At 42.9% G+C, this 26,854-nt stretch overlaps 1 protein-coding gene across 8 annotated transcripts in view; it reads left to right on the top strand.

The window, feature by feature from the left end:
- MPDZ (multiple PDZ domain crumbs cell polarity complex component) overlaps nt 1-26,854 on the top strand; it is a 257,792-nt gene that overhangs the window by 152,238 nt on the left and 78,700 nt on the right. For 5 of the 8 annotated variants that reach the window (XM_040358412.1, XM_040358432.1, XM_040358404.1 and 2 more), the window contains 8 exons: nt 9,528-9,638; nt 11,784-11,867; nt 13,853-13,948; nt 16,828-16,899; nt 19,858-20,014; nt 23,010-23,206; nt 23,581-23,672; nt 26,416-26,506. In XM_040358412.1, the coding sequence (XP_040214346.1) occupies nt 9,528-9,638; nt 11,784-11,867; nt 13,853-13,948; nt 16,828-16,899; nt 19,858-20,014; nt 23,010-23,206; nt 23,581-23,672; nt 26,416-26,506 (900 nt within the window). The remainder of the gene's footprint in view (nt 1-9,527; nt 9,639-11,783; nt 11,868-13,852; nt 13,949-16,827; nt 16,900-19,857; nt 20,015-23,009; nt 23,207-23,580; nt 23,673-26,415; nt 26,507-26,854) is intronic. The other 3 variants (XM_040358424.1, XM_040358417.1, XM_040358450.1) reach the window with 3 other exon arrangements.

Raw genomic sequence — 26,854 nt, 5'->3', positions numbered from 1 at the left:
GGCACTGATGGGCACCGATGAGATGGCACTGATGGACATCGATGAGGTAGTACTGACGGCACAGATGAGGTGGCATTGATTGGCGGCGCTGCTATGCGGCACTGATGGGCACTCATAGGCGGCACTGATGGGCACTCATGGGCGGCACAGATGGGCGGCACTTATGGGTGGCACTGATGGATACTTATGGGTGGCACAGGTGGGCACTGATAGGTGGGCACTGTGCATGGATGGGCACTGTGGGGTGGCACTGATGGACACTGTGGGGTGGCACTGATTTTCCCAGTCAGTGCCCATTTGTGGGCACTGATTGGCATCTTTTTTCTTATTTTTTATTGCTTTTTGTTTTTTTGTTCTATATTTTTTTTGTTTTTGCACACCCTGGTGGTCCAGGGTGGGCATCCCTGGTGGTCCAGTGTGGTGATCCGAGGGGGGGCTGCGCTGATAAACAATCAGCGCGAACGCCCCCTGTCAGGAGAGCCGCCGATCGGCTCTCCTATACTCGCGTCTGTCAGACGCGAGTGAGGAAGAGCCATCGATGGCTGTTCCTGTTTACATCGTGATCAGCCGTGATTGGACACGGCTGATCACGTGGTAAAGAGTCTCCGTCTCCGTGAGAGACTCTTTACCGAGATCGGAGATGCAGGGTGTCAGACTGACACCCCGCATCACCGATCGCCGCACTGCGTGCCCCCACAGGCGCGTGCGGCATGAAATCCTGCAGGACGTCCTGTCAGGATTGTGTAACCACTTCCCGGACGTAAATCGGCCATAGGCTGGGCGGGAAGTGGTTAATTTGCATAGTTTTTCTCTCACTTCCTGTTTGGCTATGGGGCAGGAAGTGAAGGCAAATCTCCCCAATTGGACACAGATAATACAAAATAAACTGACAGGGCCTATAACCCTCCCTCACTCTATCCAAAATTTAAGAAAATAAAACTTGTTGATTATAGTTCTTGTCAGGGGCGGACTGACCATTGAGTCACTCGGGCACTGCCCAAGGGCCCCATGCCACTAGGGGGCCCCATCCGGGTTGCCAGGCTCAGTAAAACCAGGGACAGTATGTAAAAATCTGTGTTTTTTTTAGATCTGTCCCTGATATGTCCGAAAATGACATGCTTTTAATGTGAATATCCCAAGATTTTAGCTGCCCGCCTCTGCACTACCTCCTGGCGTGGTGGTCATCTGTAAGCCAGAGGGGCCCCATAATCTTCTATTGCCCAGGGGCCACATGAGTTGTCAGTCCGCCCCTGGTTCTAGTTTAAGCACAAATTTCATAGAGTTTTATTGAGAGCCCCAAAAAATATAACCATGCCAATAGGCCAGGATAGAGCGTTGCTAATATGTAGGAATGTGTGCGTTAGAGCACCCCACCCAATGTTAACTAAAAAATTATTAATTTGCAAATAAGTATTATCTGCTCATTTTTTGGGGATGTCTGCACCCCTGATAGTGACAACATTTGTGAGGTGTCTTCACCCTTTCTAATTCATTCACTTCCTGTCACATAGCCAAACAGGAAGTGAGGGTAAAACCTTACTAATATCTTTTCTTGGGGACACAGAGATCAAGCTAAATAGTTTCCCATTATGTAAATTGCACTCTAGCATTTTGCTGTGTACACCCCAAATTATTAGGGATCTTGGACTTTGGGGTCCATTGACTAAAGGCAAATCCACTTTGCACTACAAGTGCAAAGCAAGGAAGAAAGAAAACAAAACAACTTTGCTTCTACAGGATTGGATGTTAAAACCATCAGTGCTTCCTCTCTGATTTTCAGCAACTATGCTTGTACTGCAGAGTGGCTTTGCCTTTACTAAACCCCAAACTAAATAATCATTTGGGGCAGGGATCCTCAAACTACGGCCCTCCAGCTGTTTTAGAACTACACATCCCATGAGGCCTTGTAATGCACTGACATTCACAGACATGACTAGGCATGATGGGAATTGTAGTTCCTGAACAACTGGAGGGCCGTAGTTTGAAGACCCATGATTTGGGGTGTACACAGCAGTGCTGGAGTGCAATTTGCTTAATGGGGACACTAGTTAGATTGACCTGTGTCCCCAAGAAATGACACTGGTAGGGTTTTAACCTCACTTCCTGTTCAGCTGTGTGACAGGAAGTGAAGCCAATTTTAAGAAAAGGGACACAAAGCTCAACACAAAAATAAAAAAACACAAAGCAGGGGTTCTAACACTCACTTGGCTTCCCTCAAACACCCACAATTTGAATAGGATTGCCTTGCGCTAGATTTAAGCACAGTGCTGTAAATCAGCACGTCAAGCCTGTCCACCAATAGCAAACCCCCCCCCCACAGGCCATGTTTGCAGGTTTTCCTTCATCTTGCACATGTGCTTTAAAATACAGTCTGGACAGCAATTCTTGATAAGAGAAATCCCCAAAACATGTCCTGTCGGGGGTACTTGAGGGCTGAGGACCACTGCAGAATAAATAAAATACTTACCAGTTTTTGTCTTTAAAGTCATGGAGAATAAACATGGCAAACATTTCATGATTACACACCAGGAAAGAAGCTTAGACACACATAATTTGTTAGGCCCAAACCTAGTTCAGCTGCAGCTGTCATCATATGTAGCATGAAAAAGTAACAAAAGACAAACTTAACAATTTTAAAGTAATTTTTATTGGTCAACAAAACAAGGAAAGCAAAAAAAGACAAACAAACAAAAATACATTTCAAAATTCTAAATAACCATAGCTTTACACATTTTTCATAAAATAAGGCCAATATAGACAAATACATCAAAGTGAACATCATTTAAAAATAAACCAAAACCATTGGCAAAATAAAACAAAACCCATGCAACAAACCACATTTGTGTTTAGCACCAGCATTTCTGCCAGCCTGCCCCTTCTGAGGGCAGCTGAGGACTGATCGATCCAAGCTTTTTATAACAGTGCTAGTAATGAAGCAATTGAAATCACATGAACAAATTGCAGTCTCTAGTTTGGGTGAGCTTGTAATTGGGCACACCTGCAATTAATCCAAACCACGCTCTATGAGCATCCAATGAGTGTTTTTCACCTTTTAAAAAGAAAGGATATTTTTTTTCTAAGTGTTTGAGCATGCTCAGTTCATCACACATGTAGGAACCAAGCTGCAATGGAATGAGAGCTTTTTTTTTTTGGTTTCCCCTGATCTGATGCTTTCCAGCCTGAAGGGGAGGTGTTAAAGACAGAAGTAAACACGCACATTTAATAATCTATTTGTGTGAAAAAAAAGGTTGCCAATTTTGTTTGGGAGCCACGTCGCACGACTGCGCAATTGTCAGTTAAAGCGACGCCGTGCCGAATCACAAAAACTTGCCCGGTCATTGACCAGAAATATGGTCCGGGCTCAAGTGGTTTAAAATTAACAAAACACAAAAGTGAGCCCAATTTTTGGGGATAATGTGAAAGATGATGTTACACTGAGTAAATAGATACCTTACATGTCACGCTTTACTATTGGAAACACTCCTGCAATGGGGCCAAAATGAATTCCGTGAATATCCCCATAGGCAACCTTTTTCTTTTTTTTCCAGGTTACCAGTTTATAGTTACAAAGAAGGTCTAGTGGTAAAAGTATTGCTCTCGCTCTAACGCACGCGTCAATACCTCACATGTGTGGTTTGAACGATGTTTATATATGTGGGCGGGACTTGCGTAAGTCCCGCCCACATATGTAAAAATTAGTTTTACTTTTTGCTATAATAAATATCCCCAAAAATATATATTCAAAAAACTAAAAAACCCCTCAGTTTAGGCCGATACGTATTCTACATCTTTTTGGTTCCAAAAAATCGCAAATAGCGTTTAGTGTTTGGTTTTTGCAAAAGTTATAGCGTCTACAAATTTTTTTTTTTTGTTGTTTTAACTAGTTATTGGGGCGATCAGCGATTTTTATCGGTACTGCGACATTATGGCAGACACATCGAACACTTTTTTGGAACCATTGGCATTTTTCTAGCGATCAGTGCTGTAAAAAATGCATTGCTTACTCAAAAAATGCCACTGGCAGGGAAGGGGTTAACACTAGGTGCGAGGGAGGGGTTAAATATGTTCCCTGGGTGTGTTCTAACTGTAGGGGGGGGGGACTGACATGTGTAAATGAGAGATCGCTGTTCATGAAGGGGAACTCCAGACCCCCCAAAAAAAAAATAAGGTGGGTTCCCTCCAGGTGCATACCAGGCTCTTAGGCTTGGTCTGGAACATAAGGGGTTAAACCCGCGCAAAAAAAAATAGCGTGGGGGTCACCCCCAAGATCCAAACCAAGCACTTATCCCAGGCACGCAGTCTGGTCAGACAGGAATGGGGGTGGGGACGAGCGAGCGCCCCCCTCCCTCCTGAGACATACCAGACCACATGCCCTCAACATGGGGGAGTGTGTGCTGTGGGGGAGGGGGGCACTGCCCCCCCACCCCACAGCACTCTTGCCCCCATGTCGATAGGGACAAGAGCCTCTTCCCGACAACCCTGGCCGTTGGTTGTCGGGGTATGCGGGCGGAGAGCTTATCAGAATCTGAGAGACCCCTTTAATAAAGGGGTCCCCAGATTCCGGCCCCCCACCCTATGTGAATGAGTATGGGGTACATCGTACCTCTACCCATTCACATGGGGGAAATGTAAAGTAAAAAAAACACCACACAGAATAAAATATTTTATTAATCTGCTCCGGAGCCCCCCCTTTCTTCTTTAGCTCTCTTAGAAGGGGGGGTTTCTTCTCTCCCGATCTTCCGCCGGGACCCTGGGCTTCGGTGATTTCTGCCGGGGGAGGGCGCCATCCCTCGGTCCTCTCCGGAGCCTTCCGCCGGATGCCCCCACCCCATTTAAGCTCTTTTTCATTAGGGAGGGGCATCCGGACTTCGGGGTCTTCTGCCGGGGGATGGCGCCTATCCCCCGGTCTTTCTGGTGCCTTCCGCCAGGGTTCCGGTCTTCCTGGTCTTCTGCCGGGGGTGCGCCAACTCCCCGGTCTTTTCTCTTCTGTCTTCTCTGCTCCCTCTTCTGCCTGGCTCCCCCGCGGAGCCAGGGCTTTCTTCCGTCTTCTTTCTTCTCTCTTCCTTCTTCTGCCTGTCTCCTCCGGGAGCACAGGGCTTGTCTCCGCTGTCTTCTTCCTTCTCTTCCATTCGATGTTGACACGACGAGGTTCCGCGCTGACATGCCGTGTCAGCGGCGGGCATGGACTTATATAGGGTAATGCCACCATGTGACCTCAACCCATGTGACATCACATTCCCTGGGCATGATGGGAATGTGATGTCACATGGGTTGAGGTCACATGGTGGCATTGCCCTATATAAGTCCATGCCCACTGCTCAGACGGCATTCCAGCGCCGGACCTCGTCGTGTCAACATCCAATGGAAGAGAAGCAAGAAGACAGCGGAGACAAGCCCTGGGCTCCCGGAGGAGACAGGCAGAAGAAGGAAGAGAGAAGAAAGAAGACGGAAGAAAGCCCTGGCTCCGCGGGGGAGCCAGGCAGAAGAGGGAGCAGAGAAGACAGAAGAGAAAAGACCGGGGAGTTGGCGCACCCCCGGCAGAAGACCAGGAAGACCGGAACCCTGGCGGAAGGCACCGGAAAGACCGGGGGATAGGCGCCATCCCCCGGCAGAAGACCCCGAAGTCCGGATGCCCCTCCCTAATGAAAAAGAGCTTAAATGGGGTGGGGGCATCCGGCGGAAGGCTCCGGAGAGGACCGAGGGATGGCGCCCTCCCCCGGCAGAAATCACCGAAGCCCAGGGTCCCGGCGGAAGATCGGGAGAGAAGAAACCCCCCCTTCTAAGAGAGCTAAAGAAGAAAGGGGGGGCTCCGGAGCAGATTAATAAAATATTTTATTCTGTGTGGTGTTTTTTTTACTTTACATTTCCCCCATGTGAATGGGTAGAGGTACGATGTACCCCATACTCATTCACATAGGGTGAAGGGCCGGCATCTGGGGGCCCCCTTATTAAAGGGAGCTCGCAGATTCCGATTAGCCCCGCCCGCATACCCCGACAACCAATGGCAAGGGTTGTCGGGAAGAGGCTCTTGTCCCTATCGACATGGGGGCAAGAGTGCTGTGGGGTGGGGGGGCAGTGCCCCCCTCCCCCACAGCACACACTCCCCCATGTTGAGGGCATGCGGTCTGGTACGGCTCAGGAGGGGGGGGGCCTCTCGCTCGTCCCCTCCCCCATTCCTGTCCGGGCCAGACTGCATGCTTGGGATGAGGGCTTGGTTTGGATCTGGGGGGGACCCCCGCGCCGAATCGGCGCGGGTTTAACCCCTCACGTTCCGGACCAAGCCTAAGAGCCTAATGTAGCCCTGAAGGGGGACCCGCGCCGATTTCAAGTTTGAAATTTGGCGCCGAGTTCCCCTTCAGGGCTGAAAACAGCTCGGAGATTCCCGTGCGCCGCGTCACGCAGCGCAATCACGGGTACGCCGCTTGGTATTTACCAAGATTTTCACGGCGTACTGACAAGGCGCACGGGAATCCCTGACTTTTCTCTCTGCGCATGCCCAGTATGCAAATGAACCTCCCGAGGTTCAGGCGCACTGTGCAAGCGTACGGGGATCTGTTTTCAAAAAACACTTTCCCTTTCAATTCGGCCCGCCAAACACTTTAAAACACATGTCACTTCACTTCCCCTGCATCCCCCCACCTCCCCCCCTAATAAACTCCCGCCCAAACCCCCGCAATTTACAGTTTAATGTGCCGTGCGCCAGGTCTGTACTGGTGCACAATGCACCCTCTCCTGGGCGCACGGAGCACATTAGTAACTAGGGAAATACACTGCACTAGCAGCGTATTTCTTTAGTAAATGGCCAAACGGCTGCTACTCCTGCTTTTACTCCATGAGTCTTCTACTTTTGCTTCTGCTTTTACTCTATGTGTTGACCTCCATTTACACTTAACTTAGGAGGTGGTGCAGAAAATGGGTTTGTTGGCACAGAAAAAAAAAAAAAAAAAAACATAGTAGTACTTATCCATAAGGGCTCTTTCACACAGATGTTCCGTATGTCCGTTTTTCATCCAACCGTTTTCGAGTGAAAAACGGACATACATGTATCCCTATGGGATAGCGGATATCAGCGGATGAACATCCACTGACATCCGTCTCCGCTATGCTCCGTTTATGACGAAGGAGGAACCCTTTAGGGCCCTTTCCCACGTACGGATCCCGTGAGGATCCGTACCATTAAGACCCGCTTGCTCAGCGGGGATCGCTCCGTTGATCCTCGCTGAGCCGGCAGATGACAGGGCGGTCCCTGCACAGGGATCTCCGCTCTCCCCTATGGGGGGATCCATGTTCACAGATCCCCTCTGCAGACAGATGGAAAAATAGGATTTTCCTCCATCTGCAGAATCGGACCATAGCGGGGACCGATGAAATCAGGTGTCAGCGTATCTTCACCCACTGACGCCCGCTATCCCATAGGGATTAATGTATGTCCATATTTTGTTCAAAAAGGATGGATGAAATATGGACATACTTAGCTGGATTCACGTAGATGGGCTTAACGTTAGGCAGGCGTAGCGTATCTCATATACGCTACGCCGCTGTAAGTTAGAGAGGCAAGTGCTGTATTCACAAAGCACTTGCGTCCTAAGTTACGGCGGCGTAGCGTAAATGTGCCGGCCTAAGCGCGCCTAATTCAAATTGTGAAGAGGTGGGCGTGTTTTATGCTAATGAACCGTGACCCGGCGTGATTGACGTTTTTAACGAACGACGCATGCGCCGTTCGTGAAAATATGCCAGTGCGCATGCTCCAAATTACGCCGCAAAGACTTATTTGTCTCAATGTGAACGTAAATTACGCCCAGCCCCATTCATGGACGACTTACGCAAACAACGTAAAAAATTTAAAATTAGACGCGGGTCCGACGTCCATACTTAACATTGGCTGCGCTATCTTTTTGGTGGAATATCTTTAGGCCTGAAAACGGCTTACGTAAATGGCGTATCTTTACTGCGACGACCGGGCGTACGTTCGTGAATAGGCGTATCTCGCTGATTTACGCTTTCTAGGCGTAAATCAGCGTACACGCCCCCTAGCGGCCGGCCTAAATAGACAGCTAAGATACGACGGCGCCCGCGGTCGTATCTTAGTTAGATTTAAGTGTATCTCAATTTGAGAATACACTTAAATTTAGGACTGCGCAGATTCAGAGTTACGACGCCGTATCTACTTATACGCCGGCGTAACTCTCTCTGAATCTGGCTAACTGTCCGCATGTGTAAAAAGGGCCCTAAGAAGCAATGCAGCTTGTCAGTGCCACTTTAAAATTAGACTGTTAAAATACATGGTATGCCTACAGTTTTAAAAACTGTTTTTTTAAATGTGTGCCTTATTATTTCCATAAACATATAGGAGTTTATTTACTAAAACTGGAGAGTGCAAAATCTGGTGCAGCTGTCCATGGTAGCCAATCAGCTTCCAGTTTTTTTGTCAAAGGCTAATTGAACAAGCTTAAGTTAGAAGCTGATTGGTTACCATTCACAACTGCAGAAGATACTTTTTGCTGATTTCACATTCCATGCAAAATTTTTGTGTTTTCTTTTGTAAAAATACACCTAAATCCGGCCATACACTATTCAAACTTTGACCAGTTTGTGAGAAACCGGACAAAATTCAGTGGGTGGCCTGCTCTGTTTGATAAGCATAGATCATTGGCTGACTTATGTTGAAGAAGCCTGCTGAAAAAGGTTTTGGCTGAAGAGCAGGTGCTTCCAATCAGATGCAGCCGCTGTACTGGTATTTGACAGCCAGTGGGACATCCAATAGCTGGAATGGAAGATTTGTTCATGTGCACTGTATAGCTTAGAATCAGGGGTCTCCAAACTATGGCCTTCCAGTTGTTCAGCAAGTACAATTCCCATCATGCCTAGTCATGCCTGTGAATGTCAGTTTTTCAATGCATCTTCGGACGTGTAGTTCCGCAACAGCCGGAGGGCCGGAGTTTGGAGATCCCTAGCTTAGATGGAAGGATCTGTTTTTTTCCATTGAGCCTGCAGGCTCAATGAAAAAAGAAAATATCTCTGTATTTCCAGCTTTAGTCTGTTGGATGGACTGAGCTGGACAGTAATTTCTCTCAACAAGATTACTACCTGGATTCTTTAGCTGTCTTTTTCTGTTTGCTTTTAATGAGCGGACAGACTGGCATAAGCTTTAGATTAACTTGGAAAAACCCAGTTATAGGTATAGATCCTACCAGTAAATCTGTTTAGAAAATTACTTACAGCATAAAGCTGTTGAACTCCGACTTGTTATACAAAGCCTATTACTGACATCTATTTATAACGTTAATAAGGGAATGGATGCATCAGTAAAGTAATTGGAGGAGGGGTGCCTTTTTTGTTACTGTTGATGTTTTTGCTCTTTTTTTTTTGTTTCTTTTCTGTTGTAGGTGGTTTACTTTTCTTTAAACAGGAGAACATCTTTATTTCACTACCGCTTTACTTTTTTTATTTGATATTTAGTCAGTCATGTTGAGTCTTACTGGATGACTACATGCTGTCCTTAATAACCAACGTCCCTTATTGTTTAGGTTGATGGCATTGATCTAAGAGATGCAAGCCATGAGCAGGCAGTTGAAGCCATAAGAAAAGCAGGCAACCCTGTTGTCTTTCTTGTTCAAAGCATCATTACAAGACCTAGGGTAAGTACATTGAAATATTTAAACGTGTTGCCACATTTGCATGTTTATTTTATTAACCATTTATTTCTTTTGCTGTCACTGAGTTGATAAAATGCTATTTTGTATTTAGATATGGGAAAAAAAACGTATGTTCTCCTTGTCATCCTAGTTATGTTTTACTATTCTGTTACTGCATGGGTATGATGGACAGAATATGTCAGTTATCCATACAAAAACTTCTCAGCTATCCTCAGTAGGTCATGTTGTAAGAATTTTCTTGCAGAGGTGATCAGTAATTTTTTTGCATGTTTTTGTTATCTCTTGCCATTAAGTGCCATACAAGTAGTTTTTTTTTATAAACATTATCATGCATTTTTGTCCCCATAGACATTTTCAATATTGGAGTGCCGGAAAAAACATATGCACAACACATGTTTTTTTTTGCGAGGTCCTGTTAAAATCAGTGTGTCCAAAAACTCCCAATTCTGCTTCAAAAGTAGCTCCTGGGCCTTTTGGAGATTCAGGGGTTGAGCTACCAGCATCTGAACTCTAAAATGGGAAATGGTAAAATTTAAAAGCCTAGGATTTTGACTGGTTAAGCATTTTGGAGCTTTGATCTTCAGCCAAAGTTCACACTGCTGCGAATTCAAAATCGCTGTAAAAAGCGCGATTTTACCGCGATTTCGCGGCTGCGATTTCGCCGTGATTTCGGCCGCAATTTAATGTAAATCGCAGCCCGAAATCTCAAAAAGTAGTACAGGAACTACTTTTTGAAATCGCAGATGCGGCGTCGCACTGATTAGGACAGTGCCATTGCCGACAATTGCCGCCGATTTGAAATGCGATTTGACATGTCAAATCGCATCTCAAATCGTTCCAAATCGTACCCAGTGTGAACCAGGGCTCAAGCTACAAAACGCTCATGTGTGAATGGGGACTAACAGTGCAGAATGCCATCATGCTAAGTTTTGTCAGTGACCTAGCAGGCCAAAATTAGCATAGTTCAGAAGAAACCCTTTGACATAGGAGGGCTCAAGTCCTGCGGGAACGCGTGGGAACGGAGTTCCTGCACTTTTTTCACAGCAGGAACGCAGTTCCCTTTGCAGGACTAGAGCAGTCGAGCCGCCCAATTCAATCCTTCACTAAGCGGCGATGCCCAGCTCGAGTCACTGTCAGGGGCAGGCGAACCTTAGTAATCCTTTATGTTACTGGCCGCTTCCTGTATATGGATTAATCGGGTAGTGTGCGGGTATTCCGTCACTTCCTCGATGCCGCAATGTCTCCTGGGAGCTTTTGTCATTGTTCCCAGGAGACATTGCGGAGGTCTGCCGCAAATTATCGCGGGATTTACTTGCGGCAGACCTCAGCAATGTCTCCTGAGAACAATGACAAAAGCTCCCAGGAGACATTGCGGCATCGAGGAAGTGACGGAATACCCGCACACTACCCGATGAATCCATATACAGGAAGCGGCCAGTAACATAAAGGATTACTAAGGTACAGTGGATCGAAAAAAATAAAAAACATGTGGTTTAGTAATTATGCATATGAGCGTATCTTTTTTTTTTTTTGGGTGGGGGAGTGGATCTTGGGTGGGAGTTCCCACACTTTTTTCCCCAGGACTTGACCCCTGGGAGGGTGGACTTTACTGAAGACATGATTAGACCACCTTTTAACACTTCTTACAGCAGAGCACGCCATATAAAGTCATTTTAAGTTTGCTAATGTTCCCTAGGAGAGCAATGAGATGATCATGACAGTTATAGACTGTTACCTGCTGTAGCCAAAAGCATTATCTTATGACAGTTGGTTCTTAAAGACGTATGTGTATGTCATTTATTAAGCAGGGGCTTCTGCTTTAGAATGGTTCCTGCTCTAAGCTATAAATATCAGCGCTAAACCAATGTCACTCCACCACTGCAGGCAAGTCTAAGTACTTGAAAAAAAGTATCGGTGCTTGTACTCGGTCTCAAAAAAGTGGTATCGGGACAACCCTAGTTTACCATCATGCAGCAGCAGTTCTCTGCTATTTCTTTTCTTTTCTATTTGTTAGTGTATGCATGTGCCCTGATACATTTGGGTCCATTTGGGGTGTTAAATGCTGCCTTTCTAGTGGCATTTTAATTGACCTTTGTAATGCCTTTCTTATTGACCTTTCTTCTTTAGCCTGAGTCTCTGTATTGCTCTCCATCTGCCTCTGCTTACAGAGGACATCCACCTACTAACCCCTTTTCTCATCACTCATCCAAGGTAAATACTTTACTTACAACTGCATGCTGATTGTCTTTAATCAATGGCGCTAACCTCACTTTGTTTAGGAACTTTGAAAGCAATCATTATTTACCTCCATATAATGATATGTATTCACACACTCTGCTATCTTCACATTCTAAAATTGATTTCTCAATGGTCTGTCTTCTTGTAGATATTTCCCTTGTTCTTTAAATCTGTTGATGTTAAATGATAAAAGTGCCAGTCCCTATTTTTTCCTATTGTCTCCTGCTCCAGATTACCGCCCTACATATCTATGATGCTTGTGGGCAGGGCCCTTTTTCCAGGCGTTTCTTATAGTATCCCAATTCAAAATCATGCCAGTCCCTTCTGCTGATCTGCTTGGACAGTCATGTTAGAGAGATATGTCACCAAGCTAAACTAGCATCTCACATAACTAGTGTCAGTCAGCCTCTTAACCAAATTGTATGTCTTCATGACATGTCACGTTGGGTGGAGCCTGCCAAAAACCCCGGAAAAGATTTGATTCCATGGGCCAAGTCACATAAACTACTTTTTGACAGAATCACTCTTAGGCCGGCCATAGACGCTTGCTGAACCGGCTGAGGTTCGAACTGTGTATGGGTAGAAACATGACACATAGACACATGACTGTACCAAGTTAATTAATAGATCAACTTGGGTACAACCAGCCTGACAAATTTTACTTGTGATTATGGCTAGCAGCTGCTATAGCGGCATAGCTATAGGATGGCTTCCCCTGCCAGGAGAACATAGTGGCTCAGCAGGGGGGATTCCTCCCTCAACACTGACTGCGTTGATAGGGGAATCAAGCTATTTTCTTTCCTACAACCCATGGGAGACCACAAAGTCTCAGCAGGAGGGATTCCTCTGTCAGTACTGTCTGTGTTGATGGGGAAATCTTGCTAATTTCATTTTTGCCAACCTATTGTTGCAGGGGTAAGAAATGTGCACTGTCTATGGTCTGCCTTATTGCCATTTTTACTGCAAGAAATAAAAAATTGAATGGAAGCCAACAGAAGGTCTTTGTGAAAACAATTTCATCAATTTGTAGCTCAGTTGCTGAGTGAATTTTGGCAGTATTTGGAGCTTGCTACAAAATGTTTAAATTCAGTAGTTGCTCTTGTTATCCTCTGCAGATGCTGATCATTATGCCACCCTTGTAGCTACATAAAGAAGTAAGACTTTAACCAGATACTTTTATAGCTGCTACAAAGTGGCTAGTTTAACATTAGATGAAGTGCACATCAATCCCTGGTGTGTAATTAATTTTATATTTCCTTATAGCATGGTGTAATTCCTTAAAACAAAAGTATGTTCGTCTTACTCTTTTAGGCAGGATTGAATGACAGAACCCCACCTGTATCAGTTTCGCCAAGTTCAGTGCAAAGGTACTCAGTTGGGCACAATTTATGCACTGCATTCAGAAAACTGTTCAGAGGGATTGCTACTAGTAGAATTCAGCGAACGCTGTAAGGGCTCATTCAAACAGAAGTGCGTGTCCTCCATGCAGAGCTATTTGCACATGTGTGTGCATCCACCTCAGAGCTGTGTGCAGGTAGCCCATAGAATGGATGCACGTCTGACATGGGAGCAGGTTCGTGGATCTGAATGCAGAGGTTCACCTTCTCCTGCTGCTTGTGTCCGTGCAGCTGCTGTATATCCATCTACTACACGTGCATCTACTACTCTGAGATGGATGCCAATGTCTCTGCTTGGAAAAATGGGCTTAAAGTGGTTGTAAAGACTCAAGGTTTTTTACCTTTTTGCATTCTATGCACGCACGCTGTGTCCAATGAACTTTGCGAGATGTGCACATGCATCTTTGTACTTTTTTTTGTGAGCTCTGTCTTAATTTTTATTATATTTAATGCATGCTTTTTGCTGAATTACCTTACTTGGGTTTTACAAAGTTTAATAAACACCTTTTTCAATTTTGTACTACTTAATGATTGCTATTTTCCTTTATGTTTATTTTTTAGAGTAAAAGCTTGCCTTTACAGAGCACATTTGGTACTAAACCTCTCCTCAGCTGCACTAACCCATTTGCTGATTCCTCCCACTACAACACTAACAAGGTTGGATGTTTTTAACTTTTTATTTGTAGCTTTCAGTTCTCATTACAGTTTTCTTCTGCCATTTTTACTGTGCATTACACTGTAACCCATAATACAATCTCATTTAACTGCAGTAGCCAGTGCAATGGTTTAATTATTTTAATTAATATGTGATCTATATATTAATCTCACCATTATTTTGTTATTGCTTTGAGAGTTACATGGACTTGTCACCTTTCTACAAATGTCAATTACACAGCTTACACACCAAGTTCTTGTCTTACTTCAGGGGAACAGGAGACAATTTCCCAATAAATCTCTTGCCTATGGTGTCTGACGTCTCTGGAAGCCCAAGAGTCTTCCAATATTCTTATGTGCGCCTAGACACGCTCCTAAGGGGGCGTATTCGGCGCAGTATAAATCCTATATCATCATCATGTATGGGCATGTTAAACAGAGCCCTGCATTCTGATTGTATAAACAAAACCCACTGTGAATAATATCCAATTTTAATGTAACCAGACTTTTAAGTACACCGTGTGCTTCTACAGTTCTCCTGACTTCCCTGTATAAATTGTATTTTCTTTAAGTGTCCAAGGATTAAACTGAAAACTTTTTGTTTTATCCTCTCCATGCCTCTAGATTCTCATCTTCCTTGCCTGGGCTAGGGAGGAGATATTTTGCTGACCTGAATTACATAACCAGCAGTTCATCACACTAGAGGATTAACAGATTTCAGTGTTTTTTTTACACATTTTAATTACTTTACAAACCTTAGTGGGCACTAGATTATATTCAGAATATAATTTTCACACAAGGTTAGCAGTGAAATGAATATAAGCATATATCAAACACCTCTATCAATGTTAAGCAGGCATAATTTTGTTTATAACTGACCTTGAAGGGAATGTATAGTGGTTTGGGTTTTTTAATATGGTCAGGACAAAATGTAAATGTTTAAAATATTTTCTTTTTCTTTTTTTTTTTTTACTCCCATAGGTATTACATATACATATGTACATTCTAAAGCCCTGTACACATGGGCCGAATACCGGGAGACATTCAGCCCTTGTGTATGGCAGCCAGTCTGACAGAAGCCAGCTTCTGTTGAACAAGCATGCTCGAAAACCAGCAGCTGACCGACTCCCGATTAGTGCTCTTAGCCATTAGTGTTCTGGCTGGTGGCCACCCCCCGTCAGAAAACTACAGTCCAGTGGGGGAGATCACTTTACGAACGTCAGATCGTTAACACAGCGTCTTCGACCAGAGATTATTTTTTTCTTTTCGTTCAACCCGCTGGATTGAACAGGAAAAAAACTGTGTGTTGCAGGCTTTAACTAGCAGGTGAGCGCTAGGCTTTTGTACAGGCTATCCTGATAACATTAAGTAAATTGTTTTCAGAGGTCTAACTCAAGCTGCACGCAAAAGTGAACAACTCAGAGCAATGGCACAACTCCTCTCTTCCCTTCTCTGCCTGGTTTTTAGGACAGCCCTCACACTGCCTGCTGCGATTTGGCTTAAGCGCAGCTAACCCACGGTTTACGTATGAGTTGGCTTCACTTTCCTATAGACTGTAATTATTGCCCACTGTTTTAGTGTGCTTTTAAAAAGTGCACCAAACCCAAGGGACATAATATAAGTCTATGGGAAAATGCAACTAACTCGTAAGAAAACCACAGTTTAGCTGTGCTTTGCCCAAAGCGCAGCAGGGCAATGTGAAGCAGTCCTTAAACAGAAAGTTTTGTGTTTAAGTGATCCATTGTGTTGGCTAAAAGAGAAGTATGGGGTTTACAAAAAACCTTACACTCACCTAGGTGGATGCAGCATTGATCCATTGCTGTATCTGTCCCCCACTGCCTCTGCATTGAGAACTGAGCAATCAAACACCACTGATTACTCAATTCTCCTCTCTGCTCTGAGCAGACAGCCTGGACTGGCAGTCACCGACTCTCTGCTTTGCCTTTCCAGCACTCACTGGAGCGCTGGGCTGGCGAGGGAAAGGAGCGGCTGGCCCAGTCTGCCAGCGGTGTAGCTAAGAGACCAAGCCAGCTGCCATCCAGAAATTGTCGGGATCCATGCAGAGCCTGGACTGGCTCTGTGATGTCAGCCGACAGCAGACTTTAGTCGGCTGAAAACGGGACACAGGAGTGCAGAACAAACTGCACTTGTGTGATCCATAGAAGTATAGCCAAAAAAAGCTTTAGGCATACTTCTGTTTTTGAAAAGGCAAGTTTTTGGCATGAGTTTGATAAATGGCTTTCACTTTGCTTTCTTTCTTGAGAATCTCTAAAGCTTTTTGACACCCGCGTCAGGGTTGAACTGTCTCTTAACCCTTTTGCTGCCAGGTCTGTATGGTATACAGACCCATAGGATTGCTTCCAGCTGGCCAGTTCAGTACTCTGTACAGACATGACATTCCTCCTTCTGCTACAAGCTCATGGTCACTTTAGTTTCAGGGAAATTAAAAGTCCTGTCTGCCACCATGGCAGATGGCTTGTAGTTCTCAATGAATTGCAGGGGTGCTAATGAGTGTCCTCTTAGTTCATTCACAAGCCCTGCAGCTTTCAAATGGACAGCCTGGACAGAGGTAGAGGCAGAAAACTGTAGTGCTTGTGTGCAGGCTCCTGTTAAAACAAAAGCTTAAGACTCATCTTTTATTATACAATGGGAGATTTCACTGTCACATACTTGGTGGAGGTGATTGGCTAAGCAAAGTGTACTAACCATTGTAATTGATAAAAAAAATGTACCTATATAACTATATAAATATTAACTGGTTATTTTTAGTGTTTTCAACAGTCCTCATTTTAAATCAATATCCTTGTTTAGTGCCAGGCTCATCTTTTTTCAATAAAGCACACTGTATTTTGGTGAACGTTTCTGTTCTCTTGTTGCTGTAGGGCACAATGAATCCGGTTAGAATTGCCTTCCGTTGTTCCCCAACTAACCCCTTTGCTCCCACGCCATTTAAGGTTTGTCTGAGCGGATTTAAATTGTGACCCTAATTTCTCATCGTCAGTATGTGCTTGTTTGTGAGTCATACAGTGTGATGCTTTGCTCAGTTTCTTATGCACTTGCTGTACTGTTTTATTGTTGTTTTCGTTTGTTTTGAAGCTGTGCTGATTGTTCTTATAAGGAGTAATTTGCATTGAGTTAAAGAGATTTTTCAGAAAAGAGTCTCTTTCCACTTAGTAGTAGTTCAGCTCTAGCCTAAGCCCTGACCTAAAATCAGCTGGAGGCTAAAAGTGATCACTGAGCACCCCCTCTGTCAATTAAAGAAATTAAACTTTTTTCTGGATACACTCTCTTTAATAGTGTTAAACCTAACTGAAATAGTGATTATATGCATTCATAGGAAATTTTTCAATGCATATAATGATTTCAAGTGGTATATTGCACCCTGTGCTTTTACTTGCGTTCAGGTTAGCTACATTTAGAAATATAGAAATCTTTGCATCCATTGGTAGAATAACCATTCTGAACGCGTGTAAATGCATCTAATTGTATGTTATCAGGTGTAAATGCATGTAAGCGCATGTACATTTAAACACAGGAGAGATTGCTCTGGAAAGTATAATGTTTGCATAACGTTTAATTAGGCTTCCCAGATCAATTTCCCTTGTGTTTAAATTAAACAAACACAGAAGGCATGTGAGAATGAAGGCTTATAGTGTATCTGCCTTCTTGCATGATGGAATGTAACCAGTATAAATTTTTTTTTGCATTATATATGTATATATAATATTTGTTTCCCAGTCTGTTCAGTTGTGTATTCCAAACTATCAATGCATTGGGCAGTATTATGCTAAAAAGGATTGTTTTATTCCTAATCTTATGTGATTTGACCAGTGTATCTGTTTAGATATGAAGAAAAAAAAGGGATGAGGAATACATCTATATACAGTTGGACATTTGCTTATTTGAACTGGTTATCGTAGACCTCTTGTTTCCCGTTTCTATTTGGGTATTTGACAGGCAACAACTCAGATAATGTAGATAGGTTCTGCTGGATAGGATAGGACTGGGGGCACATAGAGTGCATTCGCTGAAGTGAAGGGGGAGGTGAAATAAAATATGCTTGCCTTTTAGCATATATGTAAATGTTGTGGCTCCAAAGTAATAGCACCATCAGGTCTGGTAATTCTGCTAGCCAGTCTGAATGGAGCTTGGGGAGCAATATACTCTGCACAAGTGAACAGAATCTAGCTGTGTTTTCTGAGTGGGCATGTAAGGGTCAGTTCCCTTAGCTGCATGAGTTATCTTAATTGCTTTTGGTATTTTATGTCTTAAATTTTGGTTATAAACGTTCTTTCAAGTGTAAGTTTGGCATAAGTATAAAATCTGATTTATTTTTTATTTTATTTTTAATCATGAAATCATTATTTGATCAATAAAAAACTTTATTTCACATGGATTATTTTTTCTCTTGAGTCATTGCCCAAGAATAGAACCCTAATAAGGTATCAACCATCGCTAACTGGCCACAGCTCTTCAGGCTGAAGGCAAGTCAACGATCCCTAGGCTTTACAAACTATTATTGTAATTTTATAAAAGGATACTCCTCTCTGGTAGGACCCATCACTGCCCTGACCCATAAAGGTGTTGATCCACCTTTTTAGCTGGACCAGCTTTACATTGGCCACATACTGCTAAACCCTTATGCCTGGAAGTTGACACATTTAATGTGGTTCTCAGTGTCGGACTTTTACAGACTGTCCAAGGAAAGAAGTGTCCCTGTGTTTTCTTTTCTAAAAAAACAAAAATATGGCATTGGAGATCTTGAATTGTTTGCCATTCAGTATATGTTCGAGGAATGGCAGTAGATTCTTGGGATATATCCACATTATACTGATCATTTTTACCAATCACAAACGCCAACATGATCTCCAGTCTGCTTGACACTCCAATCTAGGGTAGGCTCAATTATCATTTTTCTCATAAAATGTTGGCATCCCATATAAACCCATTTCCAGCAATACTTGAGCCCTGTACATTCTCCTATTCCTTTAATCCCCACAACAATGATTCCATCTTTCAAGCTCAATATTTCTGCTTCTCAAATTCTGGCAGTGACCTCTGTCACAAAATCCTCCATTCCTCTAGGCCAAACCCTGGTGCCATTGCATCTCATGACCAAGGTTCCCCATGATAAGTACCCCTGGGTTCCACTGGCTCATAACATGTCTGTTCTAGCCACCATGCAGACCTCTTTCAGAGATATTTGTCCCCAGGTATAAAAGCAAATTCTCAATTCTGTTTCCAGATACAAAACATTGCTGACACTACTGCACCAAAACCATTGACTTTGAGCCTGGAAATAATGTTGAGAAACCTCTGCCTCAGGATGGCCTCTAATAAGTTTGCTCCACATTATATTGGCTTTTTTTTCAATTCCATCCAAGACCAATCCTATGTCGTTCGAGTTGTGTCTTCTACCTTATATCCCTAGCCATTGCATAGAGGAGAAGGGTTCACGTTTGTGACAGACAGTAAAACTCCACCCTACTAATCTTGAAACAATATTAATGGTTCTAAGGGCTGGGACCTCCGAATGTATTGCCTAGTGTACAAAGTAGTCCTCCAAGTTTTAGCTAGTGAAGTTAAGCAGTTTTATTTTTATTGAGCTCAGATGATAGAATCTGTACATACATTTACAAATTGCTTTTTTTCCCCTCTACTACAAATTGACTTGGTACCAGCACATTGATCTACAAGACTCCTTAGGTAAACAAACAGCTAAATGATTCTGCTTTTACCTTTCAAATATAATATAAAGTCACAGTATGTCATTTGCAGAGGAGGAACTGCCACATGGCCATGCGGTTGTATTATAAGTAAGATTGGAGTATGTGTTTAGTATGTGTTGTAATGAAATTTGTACATGGGTATAACATAGCATGTGTCATGCAGTTTGTACTAATCTCTTCTAGGCTTCCAGTAATTCAGATTCTGAGACAGAAAAAACAACTTTTTCAAACTTGGCTCCGGTATCTTCGACTTTCACCACTGGTGCTGGCAATGTTCAGATAACCACCAGTACTTTTTCTAAAGACCCTGATAAAGAAGACGAGTTTGGCTACAGTTGGAGTAAGTTGAAAACTTTAAAGTGATTCTAAACACACACTGTTTAATTTGCATTGTCTCATCTCTGTCTGTATGTAGATGATGGCACTGTAATTATTTTATAAAAAAAAAAGTATTTTTTCCTAATCGATTTACAGCTGTCATTTGACCCAGGACTTTCTCAGTCTGTTTGCAGGGAAACATAAGCATGAGGAGCTTTTAGTCCTCTGCTGCTGGTCACAAAAAAAAAAAAACAAACATGAATAGAGAGTAAAAATAAATATCAATAAACCATTTTAAATTGGCATGAAAATATATATTTCAAATCTTTATTATTTTGAAGACATAACATTTTGTGGGCAGATTTCTGCCAGTCACAGGATGTGTGACTTACCACCAACCTGTGTCTTAGAATAAGAGGGAGGCAAAGCCTTCATTAATCTACATGTAATATCCCGCCCCCATTCTATTTAGCTGGTTAATGGGCATGGAGGAGGAGGAAAACTGTCATTTACCACTGTGTATAATATAGGTCTACATGTGTGACTCTATAGTCACATGGGCCGTTTAGATGTGATAGGGAGGAAATGCTCAGCATAGAAACTCACTGAAAACTAAGCATGTGCAGAGTTCCCACTACAACTGCGAAATCCCTAGCTGAATTTGGGACATGAACAGAAGGTGGAGATAGAGAACAGCAGACAGTTTTTTTTTTTTTCAGAATATAGGAAATAAATCTCATAGTGACTAATGAGTATGAACTGTGTGTCATACACCATTTATTGATTTTTTTATGATGTTGGTTTAGTGACACTTTAACCACTTGAAGACCGCCCGCCGTCGTTATGTCAGCTGTTTGAAGAGGAATATTATTGTTATGGCAGCAGCTAGCTACCATAACCCCGGTATCATCTTCAAGAGCGGGTGCTCGGCTTTCAGATAAAAGTGGACTCTGTGGCCATGTCGCCGCAAGATCGCTTTGATCGGTGGTGGGATAGCCCACCCCCCCTTCACACAACTGTTGATGTCATGTCAGGTTTTTTTCTGAGTAGAAAACTGCATACACGTTGCAGATTCCTGCACAGAAAAAAAATCTGCACGTTTTGGTGTAAACAGGGCACATTGTTTTTTTTTTTGCCCTTGCAGAAAATCTGACATCTCTGCACCATGGTGTGAACGAGGCCTTAAGGGAAAATGTCATGAAGGCTGTCACTGAAGACAGTTACTTTTGAAAACGTTGTGTCTGTTAGCAATAAGTATAGATACGTTTATCTGACTGTCCTTCCTGGATTGTGAAAGAAAGTACTTGAGCCAATAGGTCAGCATAACAACCAGACAATAAGGCTGCGTACACACGGTCGGACAAAACCGATGAGAATGGACCGAGGTTCAGTTTCATCGGTCCAAACCGACCGTGTGTATAGCCCATCGGTCTGTTGTCCTTCGGTCCAAAATTTTAAAACATGCTTCACAACCGAACCGATGGCCCGCTGCCCGATCGGTCCAAACCGATGGTTAGTACAGAAAGCATCGGTTCAAAACCCGCGCATGCTCAGAATCAAGTCGACGCATGCTTGGAAGCATTGAACTTAGTTTTATTCAGCACGTCGTGTGTTTGACATCACCGCGTTCTGACCCGATCGGTTTTTGGAACGATGGTGTGTACGCACATCAGACCATCGGGCCACTTCAGCGGTGAACCGATGGTAATGGCCCGTCGGACCATTCTCATCGGTTTGGAACGACCGTGTGTACGCGGCCTAAGAGTTTATAGAAGCTCTGCAATGGCAAACCCCATATTCAAGCATGACAGATTCCTCTAAAGTGTAGCTTGCAGCAAAACTTTCTTCTAGTTTTGGATACAGAGAAAAGTTAGTTTAAGCCACTGACTGTTGCGTATTGCTGTGTATGTTCACATTGGGGACACTTTGCCTCACGTCCTATTTTGTTGTCAGCACTGAGGTAGAGGGAAGTGTGAGGATGTCTACAATAGGGGCACAAGAACTAAAAAACAAGCAGAGGTTTTAGTCCTCGAAAAAGGTGTTTTTATTCTTGTGTCTTAGTTGATGAGATTTACCTTCACTTACTGTGCAAGCAATAAATATATGTGAATTTGATCTCGTATTAGTCTCCTGCAACGTCATTACAGCAGAACCCAAACTGGGAGAGGGAGAAGAAGCAAAAGGAGCCAGTCAGTGTTGCTGCACTGCTTATGTTCTATCAAGGTGTGTACTAAGAGAGAGGAGGGACAAGACATGTAAAGCTAATTTAACTTCAGCACAGATAAAATGTACTTTCTCCTTGGCACACAGGGTTTTGCTTTTTGACAGAGCTGTGAAAATGTTAGTATTGGACAGACAGAAATACAAAAGTTTTGGCAGTTAAATTGGCTCCCATGGATTTCATCAATATTTTCAGCTTCTAGGAGTTCCTACTGCTTGTCTGAAATGATTGTCAAGGACCTAGATATGCTTGAATGGTCATTATGTATCTGTTGCTTACATGTTACTAATTGCTTCATGAAACCGTATACACTATTGGATACTGTACTTTGCAATCCATAGCGGACTGTTTCCCATTATTATGTATTTTTCCATCAGGATAACCATTTTTTATGAAGTACAAACATAAAATGTAAGTATGAATATTGCAGTGAGGATATACTGATTTAGGAATTATTTTCTTGGTCGACATTGTAATTTTTTTTTTCTGTTTTTGTTTTCTTTCTACACGTGCACTGGGTTTCTCACTTGACTTCTTTCCCACTTTTTTAATGTCTACACTCACAATTTAATGGGGAAGTCCTAAAGCTGCTCACAGAACATAACTGTAACTAGGCTATCTAAAGATAGCCCTTTTTTTTAGCCACTCTCTATGGTAAAATGGTGGTAATAATGTGTTGTTGTTGCTAGGGGACCTCTGCACATTTTTTATCCCAATTTTGCTGCAAAGAGCTAATTACTCATGTCTGTTCTTAGTATGATGGACTTGTTAATTAGTGCTTCTTCCTCCCATTTAGGAAAGATATCACAGCGGTATGGAAACCTGCCAGGAGAATTGCATATGATAGAATTGGAAAAAGGGAAGACTGGATTGGGCCTGAGCCTTGCTGGAAACAAAGACCGATCACGAATGAGCGTCTTCATCGTGGGGATAGATCCAAATGGAGCAGCTGGCAAAGATGGCCGGTTGCAGATTGCCGATGAGTTATTAGAGGCAAGTATATGTCAATAAGCCGCCAGTGAATACATCCATTGTACTTGTAAATGCAGATTCTGAATCCTATTGAGCAACTTCTGAACAAGACGGAAATAAAGATTCCTTGTCGATTAAAGGTTCTTCTATTTCAATCAGTGAAGGCTTAGGTATCTTAATTAATCTTTTATCAGTTTTGGCTTTCCTTTAAAAGGCAGCACTTCATAAATAATACAACCGAAGAACATATCCAAATGTGTTGTTTTGGCATAATAAAATTCCTTGGAATGCATAGCCCCCTTTTTGTTTTTGTTTTTTAAGTAGCCTGCATTAGGGTAAAATGTCATGTGCCTGATGCTGTTCTGTTCTAATATCAGCATATGTGCCTTTCTTAGATTAATGGACAAATATTATATGGGAGAAGTCATCAGAATGCTTCATCCATTATCAAGTGTGCACCATCTAAAGTCAAAGTCATTTTTATCAGGTAAAAATTAGAATATTATTTTATAACATTTTCCTGCTAGGAACACTGCACAGAAATTGTATGTTCCTGTTCTTCTAATAATCCAAAAATAAAACAGTAGTTTTAATAGACTTCAGTCCAAATAATTGTTTTGTATGTCTATAAGGCTAAAGTAGCTGGGAGAAAAAATTGTATATACACACACACACACACTGACATATGTTACATAGTTTGAAAAAAAGACAAGGTCAACCAATTGAAAAATGTGTAAATAGAAAACTAAAAACCTGCATATACAGAACCCTCATGCCTGGTTCACACGAGGGGAAAGTCGAGAACCGGCTTGGCAGATTTTTCCCCCTACACACGGCCGGTTTTCCTGGCAGGAAAACTGCCATGAGAGCTTTAGCCGGGAAACCCGGCCGTGTGTATGCTCCACTGCAGTGTTTCCCATAGGAAAACTGCCAGGAAAAAGACCGGCGGGAATCGTGGCAGGAAAAAAGAGAACATTCTCAAATTTTTCCCATCTGGATTCCCGGTGGTTTACCTGTCAGGAAAACTGCCATGGAGCATACACACGGACAGTTTTCCCGGCCAAAAGCTGTCATGGCAGTTTTCCCGACGGGAAAACTGGTCGTGTGTACGAGGCATCAGACCTACAACTGATCCAGAGGAAGGCAAAACAGACCTTTATAAAGCATGGTCCAATTTGCTCCAGCTGGGAAAAAAAAACCTTTCTGATTTCTGAAAGCAAAATAGTAGAATAGTTTGCACAGTACATGGTTTAGTTTACTATGCCAAGAAAACAAAAGTCAGTGTTTCAACATTGGTTTTGGCTTCACATAAGCTATTTCTGGAAATTCATTCATTTAATTTACTGAGCGTTCCGAACCCCTTTTTGCTTACCGGCTGTTTCTAACATTGTCTTAGTTTTGATCTACATTCAGTTGTGGTGATCCATACTAAAGACATACAGTATAAAGTAACACTCAAAATGTTACTAAATAATGATAATATTTTAGTGTAACATTATGCTACATTAGCAATGGGACTATATGCTCATGCCTGTTGCAACTGCTTAAAAAGCACTGTTATGCAATAAATACTAAAATCAAAACAATTGTCTTTTCTAGTAATAACTAAGCATTCCCAAATCTTGCTGGCCTAACTAGTGAAATTTTAGTGATGCTGATGTGTTGACACCAGCATCAACATCGCCTATGGGACATGGCCCTGAGGGGTTGATTTACTAAAACTGGAGAGTGCAAAATCTGGCGCAGTTCTGCGTAGATATTAATCGGCTTCCAGTTTTTTTATTTATTTTTTGTCAAAGCTACCATGCACAGCTGCACAAGCTTTTGCACTCTCCAATTTTAGCAAATAAACCCCTAAGGCCCTTTTTATGCGATCGGCCCGCTCGGGTCAGCCTGTCCATTTTTCAGGCGGATCCAATCGGGCCACCCATTGAATTCTATGAGCAGGCAGATTTCAGCAGAGATGTGTCTGCTGACACCCTCCTGCCATCCGGTCCGACAAGATCCGCTCAAAAGAGACAGATGGCGATAAGTTCGCCTACCGCCCAGCGGATCGGATGAAAACGGACAGGCTGTCCCTTTTCATCCAATCTCACCATAGAGAACACCAGGGCTCTGACAGGTCCATCACTGCGCAGTAAGCAGAAGTGGACCTGTCATCCACCTGCTCAGCCAGGATCAATGGAGCGATTCTCTGCTGATCTAGTGGAGTCTGTCCAGCGGGACCGCCTCATGTGTGGTTATAGATTTTCTTTTCTGCAACCATGGGTTGTGTTTTCCCAGTGGATGAAGCCGTCCCTGCTGGGAAAACACAGTGATTACTGCTAGTGGCTATAATTGCTGCTAGCAATAATTTTGTGTAAAATCCAACAGGCTGGTTGATTTATCAATCTGCTTGGGTACATGCAGCCTTGTCTGTACGTGGTTCAAATCTCAGCTGAACCGGCCAAGATTTGAACCACCTATGGTCGGCCTAAAAAATTATAGAAAACACAATTTAGTAAACTAACACTTTAATATCCCCTGTTAACTAATAACTTTTTCTTATATATTCTGCCATGTTATATGATTATTCTGTGCTTTAACGGTGGCTTTTTATGGTAATTCTTGTAAAAAAAAAAAGACTGGCAAGGAAAATGTTTCTATTACCAGTGGCTAAGTCGGTTTTAGGCTTTCATTGTGTGGCCTGGTCTGGGAGAATTGCAGCTGAAATGTCACGGCTTGCTGTGGGCAGCATGAAATACTTTCCTTGCTCCAAGTTTGACAGATCAGGCCCAGCAGATTTATATGCTTGGCCTTGTCATACATAAGTAGCATGTTGATAGTTGGAAAATGATGGACTACTAACACTAGAACCAGTGTGTTTTTCTGTGTTTTCGTGATTGAATGCTGTTCTGTGTGACATGTCATCATCTGCTTAGACATTTGGTACAGCACTATTTCTGTAGGCGTGTTGATTAACTGATGTTTGTTTAAAAAATTCCTGTGAGGCACACATGCCTTGGCAATAATCTGGTGGGTTTTAGAGAGGGTTTTTGCTGTTTCTGAATTTCAATGGATAGCTATCCAGAGAATTGGAGTCAAGAGCATGACCTTCTTTTATGGATAGTTGCAATGGTAGAGTTACGTTTATTGTATAATCAGTTATACCTTTTAATTTTTTTACAAGCTGGTTAAGGAAAGCACTGTTAAATACTGAATATGTTTGTTTTTTTTCTTTCCCCTGAAAGGAATAAAGATGCTGTAAGCCAAATGGCAGTGTGCCCCGTGAAAACGACAGATCTGTGCCCTTCCAACTCTTCTGCCTTTCCAAGTCAAGAGGTAGACATCACACTGGCACATTTACATAATGCTGTCTGCTTCTTTCGGTGGCAGACATGTGGACAGGATTGTTTCAGCAATGAGAATCTGGCTGGGAATTGCCGGATGTTTTGTGTGGAATGGGTGCCATGCGAGTCCTGCCGAGTGGTGCCCTTCTTGGCTTTGGTCGTATTTGGCCCAAGAATTGTAGCGGAAAGAAATTGGATTTCTGCTTACAAGCAACTTTCAGCTTTTACTGTAATTTGGAAAAGCTGTTAGTAAGCAATTGGGAATATAAGCCTCTGATAACAATATTGTGCTACTATGTTGGATCACAAGTTCTTCATCTACTGGTCTTTATATCAATCA

The sequence above is a fragment of the Rana temporaria genome, chromosome 1 (assembly GCF_905171775.1).
Source record: "Rana temporaria chromosome 1, aRanTem1.1, whole genome shotgun sequence".
NCBI classification, from domain to species: domain Eukaryota; kingdom Metazoa; phylum Chordata; class Amphibia; order Anura; family Ranidae; genus Rana; species Rana temporaria.
The sequence above is the reverse complement of the archived record's forward strand: the minus strand, read 5'-3'. Positions and strand labels throughout refer to the sequence as shown.